Genomic DNA, 20,244 nt, shown 5'->3' on the forward strand with positions numbered 1-20,244 from the left:
TTTCAGACCATGGGGGACTGCCTTCAGTGACATCATCAGTCAGTGCCTCAGTAATTAAATCTCCATCTGATCCGTCACATGCCTCTATTCCACCACCACCTCTTTTGCTCCCAGCAGCAACGACAAGGAGCAACAGCACATCAATGCCCAACAGCATTCCCAGCCTAGAAAATAAACCTCCACAGGCCATTGTTAAACCCCAGATACTGACCCATGTCATCGAAGGCTTTGTGATTCAGGAGGGATTGGAGCCATTTCCTGTAAGTGTAAAAGTTGCTGAGAAGTTTTTGCTACTAATCCTTGAAACAAACTGTAAGGATGATATTTGAGGCTAATAGATATTTAGATCCTGAATTATTTTTCAGGTGTTGCTTTTGACCTTTTCCACTGTTTGGTCAAGTGAGTAGTAGGGTATAACTGGAGATAACTACAGACAGTGATTTTAGGCTGCCATTAGGAATAACATTTTTACACTTGTCTGCCTTTTAGATCTCTCAATTTTAGTGATATCTTAATTTAAACCTCAGAGCTGAGTTAAAATTCAAAAATGTTATGATTTGTTATTTAAAGCACTGGAAAGGTCTTTGATGGCTTAGGTGTGATTAGTGCTGTGTCTGGTAAAGAATTACTGTTGAAAATTTTAAATCCACATATGGGCAATTTAAAACCTGCCTTATTAACTAACTTAATGTGTGTCTCCTTTTCCCATTCCTTCATTTCTGTAGATATGTCTTTCTTCCTTTGTTAACTGTAATTGTAAAGTCTGCAGAGCAGGAGCGAGTCTTTATTTGTTAGAGGAATGACATTTAGAGCTTTGGCACTACATAACGATTCATTGACAGGGAGTAGAAACTGATCATCCCCTCAGTTACAGCTGCCTGGTTACAAATGCTGTTTTCAGTTACTCACTGTTGCTTTGCCTTTATTGCAATAGGTCAGTCGTTCATCTTTGTTGGTAGAACAGCCTGCAGAAAAAAGGCTGCTGGTGGAGGGTCAGATCATGAGTGTTGTGTGTGTGGAGTCAGACTTGCAGAACACGAAACATGCAGACAACTCATCGGACACAGAGATAGAGGATATGATTGCAGAAGGTTTGTCATTTCTGGTTTTGTAGTTTCTGTTTAAATACCCATTTCCCCCCTTCAGTTCCATGTGTAGCACAGAATCCCATCCTGTATGTACTTCTGGAATCTTTCTCCAGTATTGACACCATCTTTAACAGAAACCATTTTCAAGTGTTTCTTTGCTGGCTGCACATCACAATGGCAGTTGCACACAAATCTCAAGCGCTCTGCACTTGTCCTGCTTAGAATGGAGTGGTCTCTGACACAACTCATGAGCTAAATTGATGACTGTACTTAGTAAATTGCAATTACATAAACTCTCTTGATCAAATTACTCCTATTTTTTTTGTGTCTTATTTCACACAATACATGTCAAACAAAATAAACATTTTGCCCTCTGCTGTATCTTCAAGAATATTTGAAGCTCTGTTTGCAACAGTTATTTTGCCCTTAATTTGTTAGATGTTGATTCAGTTTTCTTTTCAGTATGAACACTGTACTGTTTCTCAGATTTCAAACAGCTGGTCTGTTTTATTGAATTCCTCACATGTTCATGGTTTTGGTTTTAGTTAATGTTCCTGGCAGCTGGTGTTAGCTTTATGTACAAAGTTTGTAACTACTTATGAAATGAGCTAGTAGGAAACATCCAACATCAAGATACATCCATGTCTGCAGAAGCTGAGCAAAGATTTTCTTACACTGAATCTTACAGAGTATGATTGTGTTTGTTCAGTATTTCCAGCTCTTTGCTGCACTAGTGCTTTTTGTGGAGCAGGAAAAGAGCCACCTCATCTAACCAATAACAGAAAAATATTCTGTACCAGTAGGCTGCAAATCAGCAGATGCCATAAGCCTTCTCTTTCTTACATGCAGCTTCCCTTTTTCATAGATTTGATATTTCATAGATTCAATATTCAGTGTTTTCATTGTTTTCACAAGGCCCTTTGGTTGTAGCAGTTGATTATTCAAAGAAGGTATTTAAAGTTACTGCATTGTGTCATTACAAGAGAGCTTGAATTTAGACAATGGAAGGCCTGGTTCTCTTAATGAACTCTACAAAGAAATTAATGAGGACTGTAACCCTATTTGAATTGTTTACAGAGTTTGAGGGCATCCTTGCTCATGGATGATTTGAAATAGAGCAAAAAATTGATTATGTTCATTGAATGACTTAATTGAAGGTTCAGTAAGGTTCAGTTTGCTCAAGAGTTTTTCCATAGGGAATGAAACCTACAACTTGCTTAGCTTTGCATAATTGCCTGTTAATCAAAGTATTTAATTAAATGTGTTAGATATTTGAAAGTCATTTACCTGCCTGCTTGAGGTGAGAAAAGTGAACATGATTTTGTGTAATTAAAACTGATTTCTTTATATTTCCCTCCTTTCTTTAGAGGGACTGGATGAAATTGAAAGTGAACTTCTGAAGTGTGAATTTTGTGGAAAAATGGGATATCCCAGTAAGTTTCTACGGTCCAAAAGATTTTGCTCCACATCCTGTGCCAAAAGGTAATTCTGTCTAGTTATTGCTTATCATTAGATGCTTAATGGATTAACCTCTTCGTTAAGAGAGGAAGAATTGGCAGTCAACATCTGAATGTAAAATCTTCCATCATTACAGCTGGATAATTCATGTTTAATCTCAGATGTTTTAGAAATGGGGGATAGTTTCCCATTTCTAGTCATCACTTAGTTCTTTTTTTTGCATCACTGTGCCTGGAGATGACCTTTTTCTTACATCTGCTACATTCCTGTTTTAAGTGGTGGGAATATATATTTTTGATTTGTTAGTTGTTGGGACACCACCAATGAAATAAACCCTTAATCTTCACATGGGATTTTTGCCTCCATCCTCCTTTGACTGGGTTTCAGCCAGGTAGAGAAAATGGAACCAACAGGTACAGTGTGACTGTAGGTTTTGAGTGGATATTTCAGACAAGCAGGACTGTACTGTGTGATAAAATGCAAAGGTGTTTCTATATGGAAAAATTTTAAGAATGGGAAGGACAGACATCTTCCAGGGATGATCCAGGTGGACTTGATCCTGCATCAGGATGAGGGACTTGAGTAAATGGCCTTTGAGACACCTTTTTCTTGTATTGTTGTGACAGCTGTTGTTTAATTTAAGCAGCATTTCTACAACACTGTGATTTTATGGTTACTTGATTGAATTCAGTCCAAAAAAGCATTAGTGCATTATTGAATATATCTTACTTCTTTAGGCACAGCCTTAGTTGCACTAAGAAATTTGGGCTGTTTACATCAGACAAGACCAGTCGTTGGAATCGGAAGTCAGATAGCCAAAGTCTTGGGCGACGCGGGCGTCGGCCGAGCGGCCCTGAGGGGGCGTCACGAGAGCATTTTCTTAGACAGGTCTGTGGAATATTTGCTTAAAATATGGCATTGGTTTGGGAATTGCAAATAAAACCTAATACTGTGGTGTGTTTGTGCTGCGTTTTCCAGCTTCCAATTACTTATCCATCTGCAGAAGAAGATCTGGCTCCTCCCGAGGACGCCGTTCCGATGGCCATGACCACCCGTCTGCGGAGGCAGAGCGAGAGGGAGCGGGAGCGGGAGCTCAGGGAGCTGAGGGTGCGGAAGATGCCGGAGAGCATCGACCTGTTACCAGTGGTGCAAACTGACCCCTCAGTGTGGACTGTGGATGAAGTCTGGGCCTTTATCCGTTCTTTGCCTGGTATGTTGTGTGCAGTAACTTGTTCTGTTGTGCTTTAACAGTGCAGTTCCTTGCTTTATAGCACCTCTGTGAGGAACAGCAGTGTGGTAACTGCACCACTGTACTCCTTAGTTGGTCATGGAGACTGGAATGGGATTTGTTTCCTCTTGATATGCTGTTCCCTCAGCACAAATCCCATGTTCATAGAACTAGTCCCACTTCTGCTGTCACATCCAGCTGATGGAGATTAGAGCTGATCCTTCCTTCAGTCTGACTTTTCTCAAGAGGCCAGTAGAGAGTCAGACACGCCTCCTCCTGTTACACTTCTCTCTTCTCCTCCCTCCTCACTTGCTGCTTATTCAGTAGAAAAAACAAGAGCAGTGTCATTTCCCTTGATATCACTCAGAAGTTTGAAAAACTTATCCTGATACAAGTCATTAAAAAAGAATAAGCAAGTTGCTTCTATAAAGTTAAACTTTATTTTGCACAACTTTGCTCAGAGAACTCCTGCCTATGGTCTTTGCATACTGGTAGGCACAGTTTATCCTGAGGAAAAATAATCTGGTTTCTCCTTATTTACAAACCTTTTCTTTTAGCTCAATATTCAGTTACATTTATGACATCTTTGGGTTATTTGATATTTATTTATCATTTCCTAACTGTGATAAGCTTTAAAACTTCACACTCCCTACCTTTTCTTGAGGATGGCATTCTGTCTGATCAGATGCTGTAATCTCTCCAGGTAACAAGCAGGTCTCCACAGTTGCAATCATACCAGATTTTTTGTTGCTTACCCATTAAAACACAGGTTAACTTTGTTCCTAATTTTCTACTTTTTCTGGAGTGTAAACTGCTTTTCTGGGTATCCCTTTATGTTAATAACCTCTAAGGAATATATATCTTCATTGGTGAGTTATACACATGAGTTATGATAGATAATCTTTTATAGGTCAGGCAAAGAAGTCAGTAACAGTTGTCTTAAATCAGCAAAAGTCACCCTTGAAGTGTCTTTCTTCTGATAGTTTATTGCAATTGTGTTGCATTATCTGCTTCTGGGAACCTGCAGGAATGTCCATAAAAACAAGCAAAGTTCTTTAGGTTTGAGACATGATCATTCATGTTTCTGTGTTACTGGAATGTAGTTATATCAGTCTTGTTTTCAGGTACTATTTTTATGGATTTGAGGCTCATTAATGCAATAATGGATCCCAGACTGAATAAATGGCAGCTCCTGTCCTAGAGTAATTTAAGTGCCACATAAGCACAATTCACTTGCAAGTATGAAAGCAAAAATGTTATTCTTAAAATGTAGGTGGTGTTTTGAAACCATTACTTTTAGAATATTTCACCAGCAGCTGGAACTAGGGTGGTTTTGTATTCTGTAAACAAGATAATCTTTGATTTTAAACAGACTTTACACTTCTCTGTATTTAATGAAAAGTTGTTATAATTACTCATTCCCATCTATATGAAGGCCTAGTTTCTCAATACTTTTTAAAAAAGTTCATTAGATAATTAATATTATATTCACAACTGGCCAGAATTATTCTTGTTACATAGCTACATTCATGTTTATTGGCAGTTTTGGGGTTTATTATGTTTAATATATTGTCAAGCCACTCTCTTGAAAAAATATTTTTTCATATGCTGTCAGAGTTGAATAATATGAAAAATAATATAATTTATTTTCATTATGGTGTTTTATATTGTGTGTGTCCTTGGTGCAGTCCGTGCAGACCATCTGCCATGCAGGAGATGGGGATTTGTCACCTCTCCATAAACATTGGGGACATCTGGTTTGGGTTAGAGCTTTGTGCACAGTCTGCAGCTGAGACATAACTGTGGAGTCCTGTTCTTGTCAGGCTTTCCTGAGTTCCTTTGGAGCCTTTTGGAGAAATGAAGGTTGTAGGACATTTCTACTGTTACCTGTTTATTCTGGGGAAAGAGACAGCAACAGTTTAAACAGCGCAGAATTTTTCTCCTTTCCTTTCTTCACTTGAAAGATAAATGGCCCTTGACCCACTTCCCATCCTTTTTTTATTTTGGCCAAGTTATTGCACAACAAGCAATTGCAAAAGTGCTTAAGAATACCCAGATGTGCTTGGATGAGGGAACTGAAATACATTCAACTTCCATCCTCTGTTTTTCCAAAATAACTTTTATAGGAAGTATTTTAGAACTTGCATGGAAATTCTTTGTGTCCTGCTTAAAGAACAAAGCCTGCAACAACATCCAGTTATCTGTTTGAATAGAACTGGTTCTGTTCTGAAATGTAAGAACTTCTCTTGATCTCTCAGGTGCTGTGTCAATGTCTGACAGGCACAATGGTCAGGTCTCAGACATGCCATGACACCTTTCACAGGAACACTGAATATTTGACTTGCAGATATTTTATCAGTTGTCAGCACTTCAACAAGAAAACCTTTATGATTATTTTAGAGATAACTGTTGCATGAGGTCTCTTTAACAAATCATTAAGAAAAGAAGTCATGCTTTATTCTTCATGTAAAGCCAATCTTTCCCAACCTTGAATGTTATGACCTTCACACAGTAATAATCCAAATGAATTCAGGTTTGGATGCTGATACTTCCTTCCACGTTTCCTTTCCATTTGTCTTGTACACATCTGTAAATCCATCAGGAAGTTAGACTATCTGTTCTTTATACAATTTAAATCTGAACACACAAGAGGACATGAAATTAGTTGCTCCCATCTAGGTAGAAAATTAATTTTTCAGAGTAATTTTGTATCTCTGTAATGGTATACATTTAAAATGGAAAAATATGAAAATGCTGAAAACTAGGCTTAATTGAGGAATAATTGAAAGCTTGAATGGAGGGTGGAGCAAAATTAAAGTGTGTCTGAAAGGCTCTGAGACAGATGGAGAGACCACTGGATTGAGAACACAAATATCTTTAAAAAAAACCATGAAAAACATGGCTAAGGGAAGAAAAGCTTCAAATAAACAGCTGACCATGAGTGCTCTCTTCACATTGTTAGAAGACATTTGTCCTTCTAACAGAGCTGCCACAGACCCAGACATAACTGGCTATTTCTGCTTAACAGATGTTCAGAACATCTTTGGAGAAACCTTTGTTTCCACAGTGCTCTTCAGTGGAAAAGGGCCCTCAATTACCTGGGACAGTCCAACTCATAAAGACTCTTTTGTCTTATGTTGCAAGCCTCAGTAACCTGAGACCATGTTATTTTGTGTTCAGAAAAAGAGTTTAGCATGGAAAAAAGATCCAACTAGTTTAAGGTTGTACTTGTGAAGTGAGTTACTTCCCTGTATAGATGATTAATGCCTTTGTGAGATAGTTATACTAAAGCCCATAAATCAAAACTTTGTGTCCTTAACCCAGTTGAGTCAACACAAATGGAATTTACACCTTCTGGAAATTGTAGCTGTGTGGATGTTCTCATTGAGTTGCACATAGGAGTGGAATAGAGTATCTTTTATAGCAATAGATTATAGTGTCTTTATTGCTGGAAAGAACCTGCTTAAATTATGCACGTGATTACTATGTCAGTGCTGTTTTCCCAGTCACTTCCAGTTGTGGGAGGTTGTTCCTCATAATGAAATTTCAATCTTTAATTGAAATTACCAATGAGTTACAGTGTAATTAGAGGCTGTAACAAAAATTGCTTTCAGGTTATCTCAGAAGTACCATCATAATATTGAACTCCTGCATGTATTTAGGTTCTACAAGCCAAAGGGATGAGTACTGCAAAAGGTGTAGCTGAGAAGCTCTGCTGCAGACAGAATCACTGGATCTAAGAATGCACACTCCTAACCCAGTAATTCTATTTTTTGTTGCCTTTTAGGTTGTCAAGATATTGCAGATGAGTTTAGAGCACAAGAAATTGATGGACAAGCTCTCCTTTTGTTGAAGGAGGATCACCTAATGAGTGCAATGAATATTAAGCTTGGACCTGCATTGAAAATCTGTGCACGTATCAATTCCTTGAAAGAATCCTAGGAGGTGAACATGAAGGTTTAAACAAAGTGTCTCAGTGACAGAACTGACAGTAATATGCCGACATCTTCACTGTGGCATGAGTGTTACTGTGATGGTTTGTTAAATTGGTGGGGTTTTGCCACATAAAGACTTAAAAATGTTCCTTTGATTATACCAGGTAGTCCTCTGTAGTTTCCAACTAACAGGTTCAAGGTAAAGCCTGAATAATATTTTGAGTTGAAGTTTTTCATGGTAAAACATGAAGTGAAATATGCTGTGATAGGTTGAAAATTCCCCAACATGTATTTCATTTTATGAGTTTTAAGATTAACACCCCAGCCCCCATCCCAATCTAAACACATTTGAATTGTGTTGCTGTATTCTGAAAGATTCTCCCCACATACAGCAGTATTTGGACTGAACTGACAGAAGTGTCCACAGGGCATGTGGAAGCACTAGTACCAGTAAAATGCTATGCATTTAGTTGTGCTCTCTGAGTTTCTTTTAGTCTTGAGCTAATTGTTTGTAAAGGGTAGGTTGGCAGCTGGCTTACCCTCATCTCTGCCACTATAGTATTTTCTTGAAGTCTGTAAAATACTATAAACCATGTAGATGACTCATCAAAATCCTCATGATCAGGCTACTGACACTCCTGCCAGAGGTAGCTGAAGCACATGTTACTTTACTCTCTGAATGCTGCTATGCACTAAGGGGGCATTAAGTGTTAGGTTTGTAGTTTCCCATGCTGCTAGTTAAACTAGACCAGCAGTTCTCAAATGGGTGTTGAGAGTGGATCCTGAGAAGGAGTGTGAGCACTCAGGGCTCAGTTCCCAAATGCCTGGGTGTGAGGAGCTGAGCGCAACCAGGACCAGCTTGTGCAGAGAGGAGTTACTGCAGAGACTGGAGGTAGCAAAGGGACAGCATAGCTCAGATGCTCTTTCACCTGATACCTTTTCTGACATGTCTTTCCCTGTAGTGCATTCCCACTGGAGGCTTCCAAGCACTTTTATTTGTCCCCTGGCCAGTGTGAGCTGGGCTTGCAGTGTCTGAGGAAGGAGCACAAGGTGTTGCTCCATTAAGCCCCTTCAGAGCTCAGTGTAGGAGTAGCTGCTGCTGCCACGAGGGAGCCCAGAGCTGCAGGTCAGCAGGGGGAATGCCAGCACTTGGAAACTCTGGGAGAAATCTCCAGAGGCTCTGCTTTGTCCCTCTGGCAGGAAAGTTTGTCTTGGATGCTGCAGGCTCAGGCAGTGGGATTTTAGTGTCACCCATCATGCCTCTCACACTCTTTGTGGAACGAGTCCATGTTTCCCCAGTGACTGACACTCTCTGGAGCTGTGTGTGCTCTGAGGCAGCAGCACCTTCTCAGCCTTTGCTTCTCCATCACCTGTGCATGGATTTCATGGATGTATCTGGTACCTTCTGTGCCCTCCCTTTAGCAGCTCTGCCCCCCTTATGTACAGACCTGGATCCCTGAGCTCTTGTATAGGGAAAGAAAGGTACGTGTGCTCATAGTCGTTGTGTATATTTGAATTAAATGTGTATGTGTCTGCAAATAATGTATTTTGTATTTTATGCAAACTGTTGCATAATATAGGATTGCATAAGGAGGTATTTAGGAGGACTGTAAAGTATTCCTGGAAAAAGAGGAACTGACAAAGTTTGAGAACTGCTGCCCTAGATCAAAAGGAGTCAATGCACATACACTGGCTGAAAGGCGGGTTTGTGACAGATTATTATGTATATTATTTAACTAATGATTTTGAAGACTAAATTGGGATTACAGAATAATCTATGCTTCATTTTCCTTTCATTAGACTATTGCTTTGTTTCCACTAACAGACTTTCTACCATTATTTTCTGGAGGTCATTAGAATATTTTTTTTAATTACAACTGTTTGCGCTTAGTAATAGCAGAAATTATTAATATTTTTATTAACCACTGAAGCTCCAAATTAGGACAACCCATTGCTGTTACATGCTGTTGTGTGGTGAGAGCCCTTGTCCAAATATCACCAAAGGCTTTAGTGAAGGAACTGATGTCTGGGTTTGTTTTGGAGGAAAGTTGCTAAGCACTTTCTAATTTGTTTTTTCTGTCTTCAGTTACTGTTGTAAAATAAACTTCTTAGTTGAAGGTCCAACATTTGATAATGTTCATCTGAAAGATATTCAGATGATGGAGCATTTCCCACTTGTAGCATTTCTGTAAGATACACGGTGTAGCATATCTGTAACATATGTTCTAAAGGATACATTCTGTTTTAATGAGCTAATTGAAGACTAAAGATATCTTAGATATTTATCCTTTGGCTTTTGTCTAAAAGTTTTATTATTTTTATACAGAAATTTCACTGGCTGATTTTTAATCTGTCTTCTAAATTGTATTGTTCTTAGGGGTACGTAAATGTGGTTTGATAATGGCTTAAGGCATATTAGAAATTGTGGACTTTGGAGTCTTACTTAGACCTGCAGTTAATCAGTGTTGCATGAGAATTTCATGGCTGTTTTCATTTTGCTTCATTAGGCAGCTTTCAGGAGAGCTACTGCAGGTTGTGTCTGTGTCCAACTCGCTGCCAGGTGCCAGGAGTCAGCGCAGATCCCAGTAAGGCTCAGCTGCTCCCGTTCTCCTGGGGCACAATATTCCCTGTGGGGTTTGGGGGAGCCACAGACAGTGATGCTTTAAACAGAGTTGAATGCAGCAACTAAGAATGTGGACCTTCTGCAGATTGAAAGTTTTTTCTCTCCCACTTCTTTTGGCATTAAATTGGAACTTAAAAGCAGGCACAGCTGCATTAACCTGTACTGGCAGAACTGCACTGCTGTGGGAGTGTTTGCCAGCAGAGCTGTGTCAATAAAATCAGTCTAGCTGTGTCAATAAAATCAATTAAAAAAAATCACACTTGTACATGAAAGTAGGCTGGAAAATTTTCAAGTGCAACTGAAGTTACTTCAAAACCTTTGAATTTACTCAGAAAAGCAGTTTAATGCTTAGAGTAATAGTCCTCCAGAACCATTTTATATACCACCCACTTGTTGCTGTTCAATAGGTGAGGTTTTCCCAGACTGCCATTTCCCTTGGCTTTCCCACACATTAGTCTGGACCCCCTTGCAAAAGAGGAAGTGTTGCAAGTTTTAATTGACTGTTTTTTAACACTTGCTCCCACTGGGTTTATCTACAAGAAATCCTTTTAATTAGCTGTATTTCCTGGGGTTTTGCTTTCTGTATTCAGACTTCTGCTGCTGTGGGCTACATCTCACAGTAATCCCTGTAGTATTTCACTTCCTATCAGAAGAAATGGAGAGTGTTGTGGGATCTTAGCTCAGAAGGGAGATAATTTGCATGGCTTTTTTGCTTCCTTTTTCTCCACTAGTCTCCATCGTGCCCTACTCCTGAATGCAAATTGCAGCATTAGCCCAGGGCAAAGCCCTTTTGCAGAGCACTGGGCTGAATGTGGCTGTCAAGATTTCATCCAGTAGAATTAGAATGACTACACTTGTCTCAGCTTCAGGGTTTGTTTGGGGTTTTAAGGAAATGCACATGAGTGATCAAAATGGGTGTTCAGCCTCCTCTGCTTCATCTGGCTCATCTCACTGGGCTTTGCAGCAGGGGCAGGGAACTCCAGTGGGGAAGCTTGGCCACCTCCACCGACTGAAAGTGCCAGTTGTCTTGCATCACCAGAGAGTGTTTGAAGGGTTTGTAGACAGGCAGCTTTGTAAATCCCTTCTTTACTCACTAATCCATGATATTTTTTTACAGAAATTAAGCTCTAGATGGATGTTTGTCCTGCAAAAACCCATTTCCTCATTTCTTTCCTGTGAAATCAGGTTTTTTACCCCCTTACTTGTTTTTGGACAAATCACAAATGGGAATCCAGCCTTTTGGATAGAGCAGATGGAGCCCACCCTAACAGCAGATTTGGCAGCAAGAGGAAAGGAATAGGATAAACCCAAGTTTTTTGAGCAGGTGTGTGACAGCTGTAAGGAAATGTTCAGGTGTAAAGGTGTGGGTTCAGTGGAAGTTTGTCTTGAGGCTGGGCTGGGTGTAGCGTGTCACTGCCTGGCATGTCAGCTAAAACTAATGCCTATTTCAGGTGACTGTTCTCATTTTAACATCACAATATCAATGTAGAACTTCCAGCTTAAGAGCTTAACAGATTTCTTACACATTGACAAACACAGAGCTCTGAATGATCAAAGAATTTGGTGACAGCTGTGTTGGGAGTCCTGGTTTTGCAAATAATTACACATCCACATAGTTTACAACATGAGTAGTTCTGAGGTTATTGAGACTATTCATGTTCATTAAAACTAAGCATGTATAAAAGCTTGCAGGGTTATTTTCTCACCAGTATTGCATAAAGATGTCCTGTTAGTGTGTATTTAGAAATACATAGTTGTCATCATTTGCCAAACTGCTACTCATCCATTGTTTTAGGCTGCAGATAATGACTCTGTAAAAGAAACAATAGAGGATACTCTTTTTAACATTCACCTAAATTAGTTGATTAGAGATGAAGACAAACATTTCAGAGTATTTTGTTTTCAATACACTGTTACTGTTCAGTGCTGAGGGGAATAGGTGTGAGCAGAGTATAAACGAGTGATTTCAATGTAAGGTGTTAGTTGCTCATAGTGAATTAATTTTCAAGTCATTCTTGCTCAGTGAGCTGCAGTTGAGACAGGAAATATTGTGAGGAGAAAGAAATTTAAACTCATTTAATGTTTAGTTCATGTAAGATAAGCCTAAATCAAGTTCATTTTAAAAGAATCATAGAATGGATTGGGTTGGAAAATACCTCCGAGATTGGGAAGTCCAACCCTTGGTCCAACTCCAGTCCCTTTACCAGATCATGGCACTCAGTGCCATGGCCAATCTCAGTTGAGAAACCTCCAGGGATGGGGAATCCACCCCCTCTCTCGGCAGGCTATTCCAATGTCTGATTACTCTCTCTGTGAAGAATTTTTTTCTGATCTCCAAGTTAAATTTCCCCTGGCAGAGCTTGAGCCTGTGCCCCCTTGTCCTATTGCTGAGTGCCTGGGAGAAGAGACCAACCCCCACCTGGCCAGAACTTGCCTTCAGGTAGTTCTAGACAGTGCTGAGGTCACCTCTGAGCCTCCTCTTCTTCAGAAGAATTTGCCTTTAGTAATGACAATTCATTTAGACCTGATCGGTTCTATGTAGTTACATCTCCTGGATGGCTTTGCAAATAGAGACATTTTAAAAAGAGGTGGTGACTGTGGTCCAGACAAGTGCCAGCTTTGTCTTGAGTATCCCCTGGGCCTCATGGTCAGCACTTTCACACCTGCTCAAAGCCCCACCTGCAGCTGCTGTGGAGGTTTGTTTGTAACCTCAGCACTGAAACCCACACACACCTCTCATTCCCTTGAAGGTTGTGCACAGTATTTACTGATCTCTTACAGTGAAGTGGAAGGGAAAAAACCAAAGTTGTGAATATGTTTTTATTTGCAGATCTACAGTAAGCTCATATTCCAGCTTTTGTAGCCATGGATCGAACTTCTTCAAGGCAGTTCTGCGAGTCAGTGTTGTGAACAGATTTCAAGTTAAAAAATTTTTAACCTCCAGCATGAATTCCTGCTGAATTATCCAAAAGGACTCTGTATAGCAAGGAGCTACAAAAATGAGACAGAAAAAGATTTTTCCTCTAGAGGTAATTATAACTTGAGCACAGTTGTATATTCATAGAATAGTGATCATAAATACTGTTTAAGTGCAATACATAACACTTAAAGAGCATTATAGTTGTGTTTTACAAGCACTGTATTGGTACATAGGGTTGTTGAGAGGCTTGTGGTGTTGTTCCTTGGTCCTAAATGAGGTATCCATGCTGATTATGGGATTAGGCTCGAAGCACAGATGGAACTGATTCCTGAGGTGTATCTGTTTCCTGGGAGAGACCCGGGCGGCCTCTGGAAGGCTCATGTTCTCCATTACATAGCCAGGATGTTCCCATCCTCTGGCTGCTTTTTGCAAAGTCATTTTGGAAAGAACAGTGAGAGATTCTGCACATTCAAATGTATTTTTAAGTAGTCTTTGTGTCACAGAATGAGCAAACCAGTACTGATGAGAAAAGATGTGTGTAAAGGTGAAGGTTTTTATCGTTGTGTGCCAAATACTCAAGAGTTGAAAAGACATAGACGATCTCATTGAGATCAGTGTTGATTTGTAAGACATTCTTTGTATGAGGAAAGTACAGAAGTTTCTCATTAAGGGTTAACACTTGAGCTGCTGTTACCATTAATATAAAATAATCCTATAAGAATTAAAGGCTGTAAAGTATTTGAGTGGTGTAAGGCCATTAGTTGCTGGCACAGCACAAGAAGGGATGTACAGAGGAGATGCAGCAGTGGTTGGTTGTCTGCAGTTGTTTTCTTTCAGATATTACCACCATCCTGGCATAACTTCTGTCCTCTCTGGCAGTGAAACTCATCCTGTTCTAGAGAGGAACATGGTCCAGGACTGCATGGCTGGACCCAGGGGTCAGTTTTGGACCAGGTAAACAAAAATGCACCAAGGAAAAGACACAGTAGCTAGGAAGGCAGCAGGATGGAGATCACTGCACAGCTGGTGTCTCCCTACATGAATGTCAAGGGTAAAAGGGAGTTTACAAACAGAGTTACCATTGATAGTTTTAATCAGACAGTATAGAGGATGCTGCTTGGAGTCCTGCAGTGACACTGTTGCCTCCTCAGTGGGTGCAGCAGCAGCTTAAAGGTTGATCTCTTTGGCACTTGCCCCAGAAAGTATGGGAAGAATAAATTTGACATAACATCAATCATTAATATTTGCTTTGGCCGTGTGTTGTGGATCCCCTGTAAAAAAATAGACTTGTAAACTTCAAATGGCTTTAGGAGCGGTGCAGCAACTATGGCAGCTCTGCCATGCTGGGGTAGATGGGGCTGTGTGAGCTTTAATTAGGGGTTGGGAAGCTGAACCACACTGATAAATCAAACACCTCAACAGCCTCACCCAGCTTGTTGCAGTTCCAGTTCTGTGTACGTTTGTGAATCAGAAGGGTGAGACTTACCATGCAAAACACACCTAAATGGACTTGAAAACAACTTTGCCTTCATCTGGTGTGATTTTGAAATGAGGAAATTTTCCCTGTCTCTTGAGTCCGTAGGGAGTAGTTATTTCATGATCTTCTGAAATGCCTGGTGCATTACTGTATTTGAAGTATTTGCTGGTTTTTAAATGGAATTAGGTTTTGTAAATATTTTGTCAGCCCCATTTCAGTGGGTGTCCAGTTTATATAAAACCTGAAGAAATGCTGTGTCAAACCCTGTGTTTAGCCATGGTTTATCCTGTAGCATCTCCAGCACTAACTAACAGCAATTACAGGTTGAGAGAGCAGGGAGTGATTGCTTAAGGTTGTTTTTCCAGTTAATATTGTATGTGCTTTCCTACTTTTAACATGGAAATAGAATTTCCTCCAAGTACGTTTCCCAGCTTAAAAGATGAAATAATTTGTGGTGCCAAACACTTCGAAATATGTTGCTGAGTGTTGCCTCTTCTTATTGCACTAGTTTTAAAATTCAGTTTTTGATCATTTCCTGTCCTTTTGATGGCCTTTTTAACAGATTTTCCCCCAAAACCAATTTCTGCTCCTGAAAAAAATGCTCATGTCCTTCTGATTATATCACAGAAACCTCAAAGGAACTTACCCCAAACTGTGGGTGAAAGAAGCACTATGTGAGGTGAAGTAATAAAAGAAAATAATCAGACTTTGATAATGTTTCAGAAATGTAAAATTAATTTATGATTAAGATGTGATTGTGTATTCTTCTGGAGTGAATACTGGAATATTCTTTTATGAGAAAATTTAGCTCACATGGCATTAAATTCTGCAATTAAATCTATCTCTATAATTGATATATAATAATGTAAGTTATAACCCAAAATTTAAATTTTACAGTTGAAGAGCACACAATGAATTATGTAAAAGTATGATCTTCACTTTGTGAATAATTTTTTTAAGAAGCACTTTCCTATTACCAACTAGCATGTGAATGAATTTTAGATTCGTTACAATCTGTAAAAGTGAAATTTCTTTAATCTGTCTGTTAATGGATAAATCCATCCTACAAATGCTGAAACAAAGCACCTTATACTATGCTGCTTAAACTTGCTTGTAATTGCACCTTTTGTTATCTGCAGAGTTTTCTTAATGAGTATTCTTGTGTGAAATCATTGTTCCCTGTGGGTCTGGGGGAATGATTGGCCAACCTACAGCATCATTTACTTAGTTCCTCTTTCAGTACAACATTGTATTGTGAGTTCAGTGCTTCAGAAATAAATGCTGCTTTCATTTGTCGGCTTTGGTTGTGTATCATTTATTTCACTTCCACAAAACTAAACCAAGTCCTTTATAAAACTGTAAGAATTTGGAGATTAAGTGAATTTTTGCTCAAAGCCTGACTAATTCTTTCCCCACTGTCGTCCCCTTTCATATTTAACTGTTTTAAAGTAATTTTGACTTAAAAATAAACTATGTTTTCATGTAAGCCATTCTTTAACCTTGGGCATGTATTTTTATATAGTAACTAACCTTGTTGCTTACAGTTGACTGTAATAATTTAATATTTAATACATATTAACACATTTAGTGGAACAGCAGCAAAGAAACAATGAAACTCCCCCACCTCTCCTGTGTCTGTGGAAGTTGCACATCTTGCACTGTCTTTGTACCATGTAAACACAGTTTCTATTTCTGTAAGAACTGTAGCTTTACATTAACTAAAACAATTTATTTCTTCTTAAACAGACAACCCTTAACTTCAGTCAAGCTTACAAAAAGCTGCACTTCAACAAGGAAATGCACTTCCAGAAACAAACACAGAGGTTTTGAACCTTAGCACCTGTATGTAACCCCAGCCTTGAAGATTTTATTGCATTTTGCTCTGTGAAACCTGAGATCATTCCATGTAAAATTCTGTCAAAAGCATGAGGTTTAACTGAAAACTTGTGTTATATGAGCAGTGGTCTTCAAGGATGTAATTTGAAGTTGAATACCCTGAGCTGGCATACTGGGACCAGCATCCTGCACTCCAGTGCAATGTTCACTACAACACTGGACTCTTTTCCATGGAGTGAAGCTCTGGAGCTGTTTCCTTGTGTTGTGTGTGAGGATCCAGGCACAGAGCAGCAGAGCCCACGCCTATTGCAGCCCTCTCAGCCAGCAGCTCGTTAACAGATGACAATTACCGCGCCGGGCTCGTCAGCTGGCTCCGTGTTTCCATTGTCGAAGGGCACAAAGCAGAATTTCCAGCTGACAAACGGGTCTGTGCTGCACATCCCCTCTGCCAGCTGGGCCCTGTGGCAGAGGCACCAATACACTGCAGCCAGCAGGAAGCTGTTGATGAAGTACAACCAGGGCACGTTCATGTCCACATAGGCCGGAATCTGCGCCCCCAGGAGCAAAACCAGCACCTGGAGAACAACAAAAGGTGCCCAAGTGCCGAGAAAGCAGACGAGGAGTCTGGTCAGGAGCTGCCACTTAGAGCAAGTGCTGCTGTTGGACGTGTAGGAGAACAGGAAAACAGGCTGACTGGAGAAGGACACGAGCCTAGCAGACAGCAGGGTGGTTCCCACCTCCTTCCAGCAGGCCAGGAGAGCCGTGCCGAGGAGCAGCACCATGGCACACGAGACTGAGTAGCTCTGCAGGCTGGCAGAGACAGGGCACTGCTGAGGAGAGACAGCACTCTGGATTTCCAGCTCTTCATAGACAGCAGGAACTTTGAGAGTACAAAAAAACCCTGAGATCCATATAACCACCACAGCAAACATGTAAAGTAACTTCTGGCCTCTTTTAGGGAACTGGGATGTTTGGGAGATGGTGGTGTAATAGTCTAGACCAGCCACAAGGTACACTGGGTAATGCAAAATGCTGTAGGTGAGAGACGTGACCTGTGTGAAGAGGCAGATGTGGTACTTGGTGAATCGCACCCCCCAGACAGCAAAGTCCTCAAAATAGAAAATGAAACAGATGCTCAGCAGCAGCGTGAAATCGAGCAGTGCCACTGAGACGCAAAAGTACCCCATAAAACTGACTCTCACGTTCTTTGGCCTAACTTGCAACATGAAGAAATTCAGGAAGACTTTTCCGAGCATAATCAGGAGCAACATGCAGCTGGTTTCAAGAGGCTGGTTGACATGGGTGCAGTGGTACTGACCAGGACCATTTTCACAGAGTCTGGCAGCCATCCTTCAATGGTGAAAACAGCAAAGACAAGTATCACAGGGCACGGTGCTTCATCTCTGGAAAGAAAAAAAATTATTTCTAGGTACCTCTACCAATTAATTAATTCTCCATCATAGCAACTATCCAATTTACATCTGAATTTTCCAGTCTTCTTAATTAAGAGTAAATAACTTCATTAATACATCATTAAATTGCCAACTAATGCCTAAATTTTATGTTCTTTGAAATACATTCTTGAGAGTTACAAGGTCAACGTAGATATAAGTTATTTTTCAAGCTACTGTCCCAAGGAAAGATTTGGGAGATAAGTTTGACTGTGTTCCTCTCCTTTAGAAAAGAAAGGGGTCATTCTGTCCAGCTGGGCAGAGGGATGGAGGTTTCAGAGCTCCTACATATTTTGAAGAAATCAGACAGTTACAGAAATTGTACAAGACACAGGAGATGTCACAGTATGGCCTCACAGTTCATTATGCTCATGGAACCTGAAAGAAACTGAGACTGCAGAAATATCCTGAAAGCAGAAAAAGCATCAATGCAGCTGCTCCTTTCCCAAAATCCTAGAACTCCAGAGCAATCCAAAGCATGTGGACTTCACTGGTTACTGGGCTTTTTAGTTCATTAAGCTATGTAAGTACAGACACCTCAGAACAGCTGGTTTTCCTTCTGGACTTCCATAAGTTTCCTTATGATAACTCTTTTCTGTGTATTAATTCCTAAGGAGAATGAACACAGGATGGCTTCATGTAAATCAGCAAGACATCGACAAAGCTGTCCGTGCTTTCCTCTCTTTCCTTAAAGAAGCAGAATGGTGTCAGTGATCTCAGCGACAGCAGAGAAGAGCTGAGAAGCCAAGGCAGAAGTAAAAAGGAATTGGCTTCTTAGGCTCTCTGTGAACAACAGCTGGATTGGAATAGACACCTGTGTTTTGTAACCAGCCTGTCAGAGGTACTGGACATTTGAGTTCGTGTGCCCTGAAAAGCAACTAGAAGTCCTTGGCAGTACAACTTGAGAAGTATCCACAGATGTTTACAAGCCTACCTGGGCTCGCCGCTTCACTCCATCGGCTCAAATACATCCTCTGACACCTGAGAGATCTCACAGCGCGACTTAACTCCGTCTGCGTTTCCTCTTCATGTACCGAGCGCTGCGCTTGTGTCCGCGGAAAAGGAAACCTGCACGCCAACAGCGTCCCGCTCGGTAAGCGAATAATAATAATAATTACAACAATGTATGTATTTTAACGCGGAATCCTCAGTCCCAGCGTGCGGACCCGGCCCCGCCCTGCCCACGGAGGGACTGGCGCTGCCCGCGCCTCCTCCCGGAGCTCCCGGCCGGGCTCCCCGCCCTCCCAGAGGGTTCCTGCTGCTCTCCGCAGGGAGAGGGAGGGAGGGAGACGGCCGGGGGGCTCCGAGGGGCCGTCGGGGCTCCCCCCGCCCGGCCCCGGCACCCACCTGCGGCCGCCGCCCCGCAATCCTGCCCAGCACCATCGCCGCCCACCCCAGCGGGGACCGGGCGGGACGGGGCGGGCCCGTGGCTGGGGAAACAGCACACACAGCACACAACGCGTATAACACAGCACCCAACACGTATGACACAGCACACAACACATGTAACACAGCACACAACACGTATGACACAGCAGACAACACATGTAACACAGCACACAACACGTATGACACAGCACAGCCGCCCCGAGGAACTGGCTCCGTTCGTCTCATCCCTCAGCACAGGAAGGCGAAGCAGCCGGTGATATCTCAGCGCCTCAGGCAGCGCTCTGGGGCTCCCAAACCCTAAACGATGTGGCAGATAAACGTTTTGGGTTCTAAACGTCTGATGTGTGTGTGGAACAAAGGCAATGGAGGTGTGTGAGGGGGATTCAGCAGGTGTTGCCACATGGCTGGGAGCACAGGATGCTCCTTTTGGGAAGCCCTGAGTCCACACAGTGGGTGATGTTTGTGTATTAGTGTACAAAAGTGTCAAGTGGCTGGGAGGACTTACTCTGAAAATATGTAACTCCTGAAATTAAAATCAGATGTAAGTAGAGGACAGGAAGCTCAACATGAGTCAACAGTGTGCCCAGGTGGCCAAGAAGGCCAATGGGATCCTGTCCTGTATCAAAAATAGCATGACCAGCAGGACCAGGGCAGTGACCCTTCCCCTGTACTCTGCGTTAGTGAGGCCACACCTTGAGTGTTGTGTTCAGTTCTGGGCCCCTCAGTTCAGAAAGGATATTGAGGTGCTGGAGCGGGTCCAGAGAAGAGCAATAAGGCTGGTGAAGGGACTGGAGAACAAGTGCTGTGGGGAGAGGCTGAGGGAGCTGGGGGTGTTCAGC

At 41.3% G+C, this 20,244-nt stretch overlaps 2 protein-coding genes across 7 annotated transcripts in view; one reads left to right on the plus strand and one right to left on the minus strand.

Annotated features, from left to right (window-relative positions):
• PHC3 (polyhomeotic homolog 3) overlaps positions 1–16,028 on the plus strand; it is a 29,183-nt gene extending 13,155 nt beyond the window's left edge. For 2 of the 4 annotated variants that reach the window (XM_071567025.1, XM_071567026.1), the window contains exons 10-15: positions 7–260; positions 935–1,091; positions 2,456–2,570; positions 3,284–3,434; positions 3,525–3,756; positions 7,562–16,028. In XM_071567025.1, the coding sequence (XP_071423126.1) occupies positions 7–260; positions 935–1,091; positions 2,456–2,570; positions 3,284–3,434; positions 3,525–3,756; positions 7,562–7,716 (1,064 nt within the window). In that variant the 3' untranslated portion in view covers positions 7,717–16,028. Of the gene's footprint in view, positions 1–6; positions 261–934; positions 1,092–2,455; positions 2,571–3,283; positions 3,435–3,524; positions 3,757–7,561 lie in introns of those variants that run through there. The other 2 variants (XR_011698793.1, XM_071567027.1) reach the window with 2 other exon arrangements.
• Positions 15,970–19,581, minus strand: GPR160 (G protein-coupled receptor 160). Of its 3 annotated transcripts, none has more exons than XM_071567031.1 (3): positions 19,364–19,581; positions 18,951–19,084; positions 15,970–17,968 (listed from the first exon to the last, which is right to left on the minus strand). In XM_071567031.1, exon 3 carries the CDS (start codon positions 17,912–17,914, stop codon positions 16,898–16,900), a length of 1,017 nt encoding a protein of 338 aa, XP_071423132.1. In that variant the 5' UTR covers positions 17,915–17,968; positions 18,951–19,084; positions 19,364–19,581; the 3' UTR covers positions 15,970–16,897. The 3 variants fall into 3 exon arrangements, with proteins under 3 accessions (XP_071423132.1, XP_071423131.1, XP_071423130.1); XM_071567030.1 differs by having other exon boundaries at positions 18,951–19,105; positions 19,364–19,419; XM_071567029.1 differs by lacking the exon at positions 19,364–19,581 and having other exon boundaries at positions 18,951–19,345.
• Positions 19,582–20,244: the final 663 nt, after the last annotated feature.

The sequence above is a fragment of the Pithys albifrons genome, chromosome 11 (genome assembly GCF_047495875.1).
Source record: "Pithys albifrons albifrons isolate INPA30051 chromosome 11, PitAlb_v1, whole genome shotgun sequence".
NCBI classification, from domain to species: domain Eukaryota; kingdom Metazoa; phylum Chordata; class Aves; order Passeriformes; family Thamnophilidae; genus Pithys; species Pithys albifrons.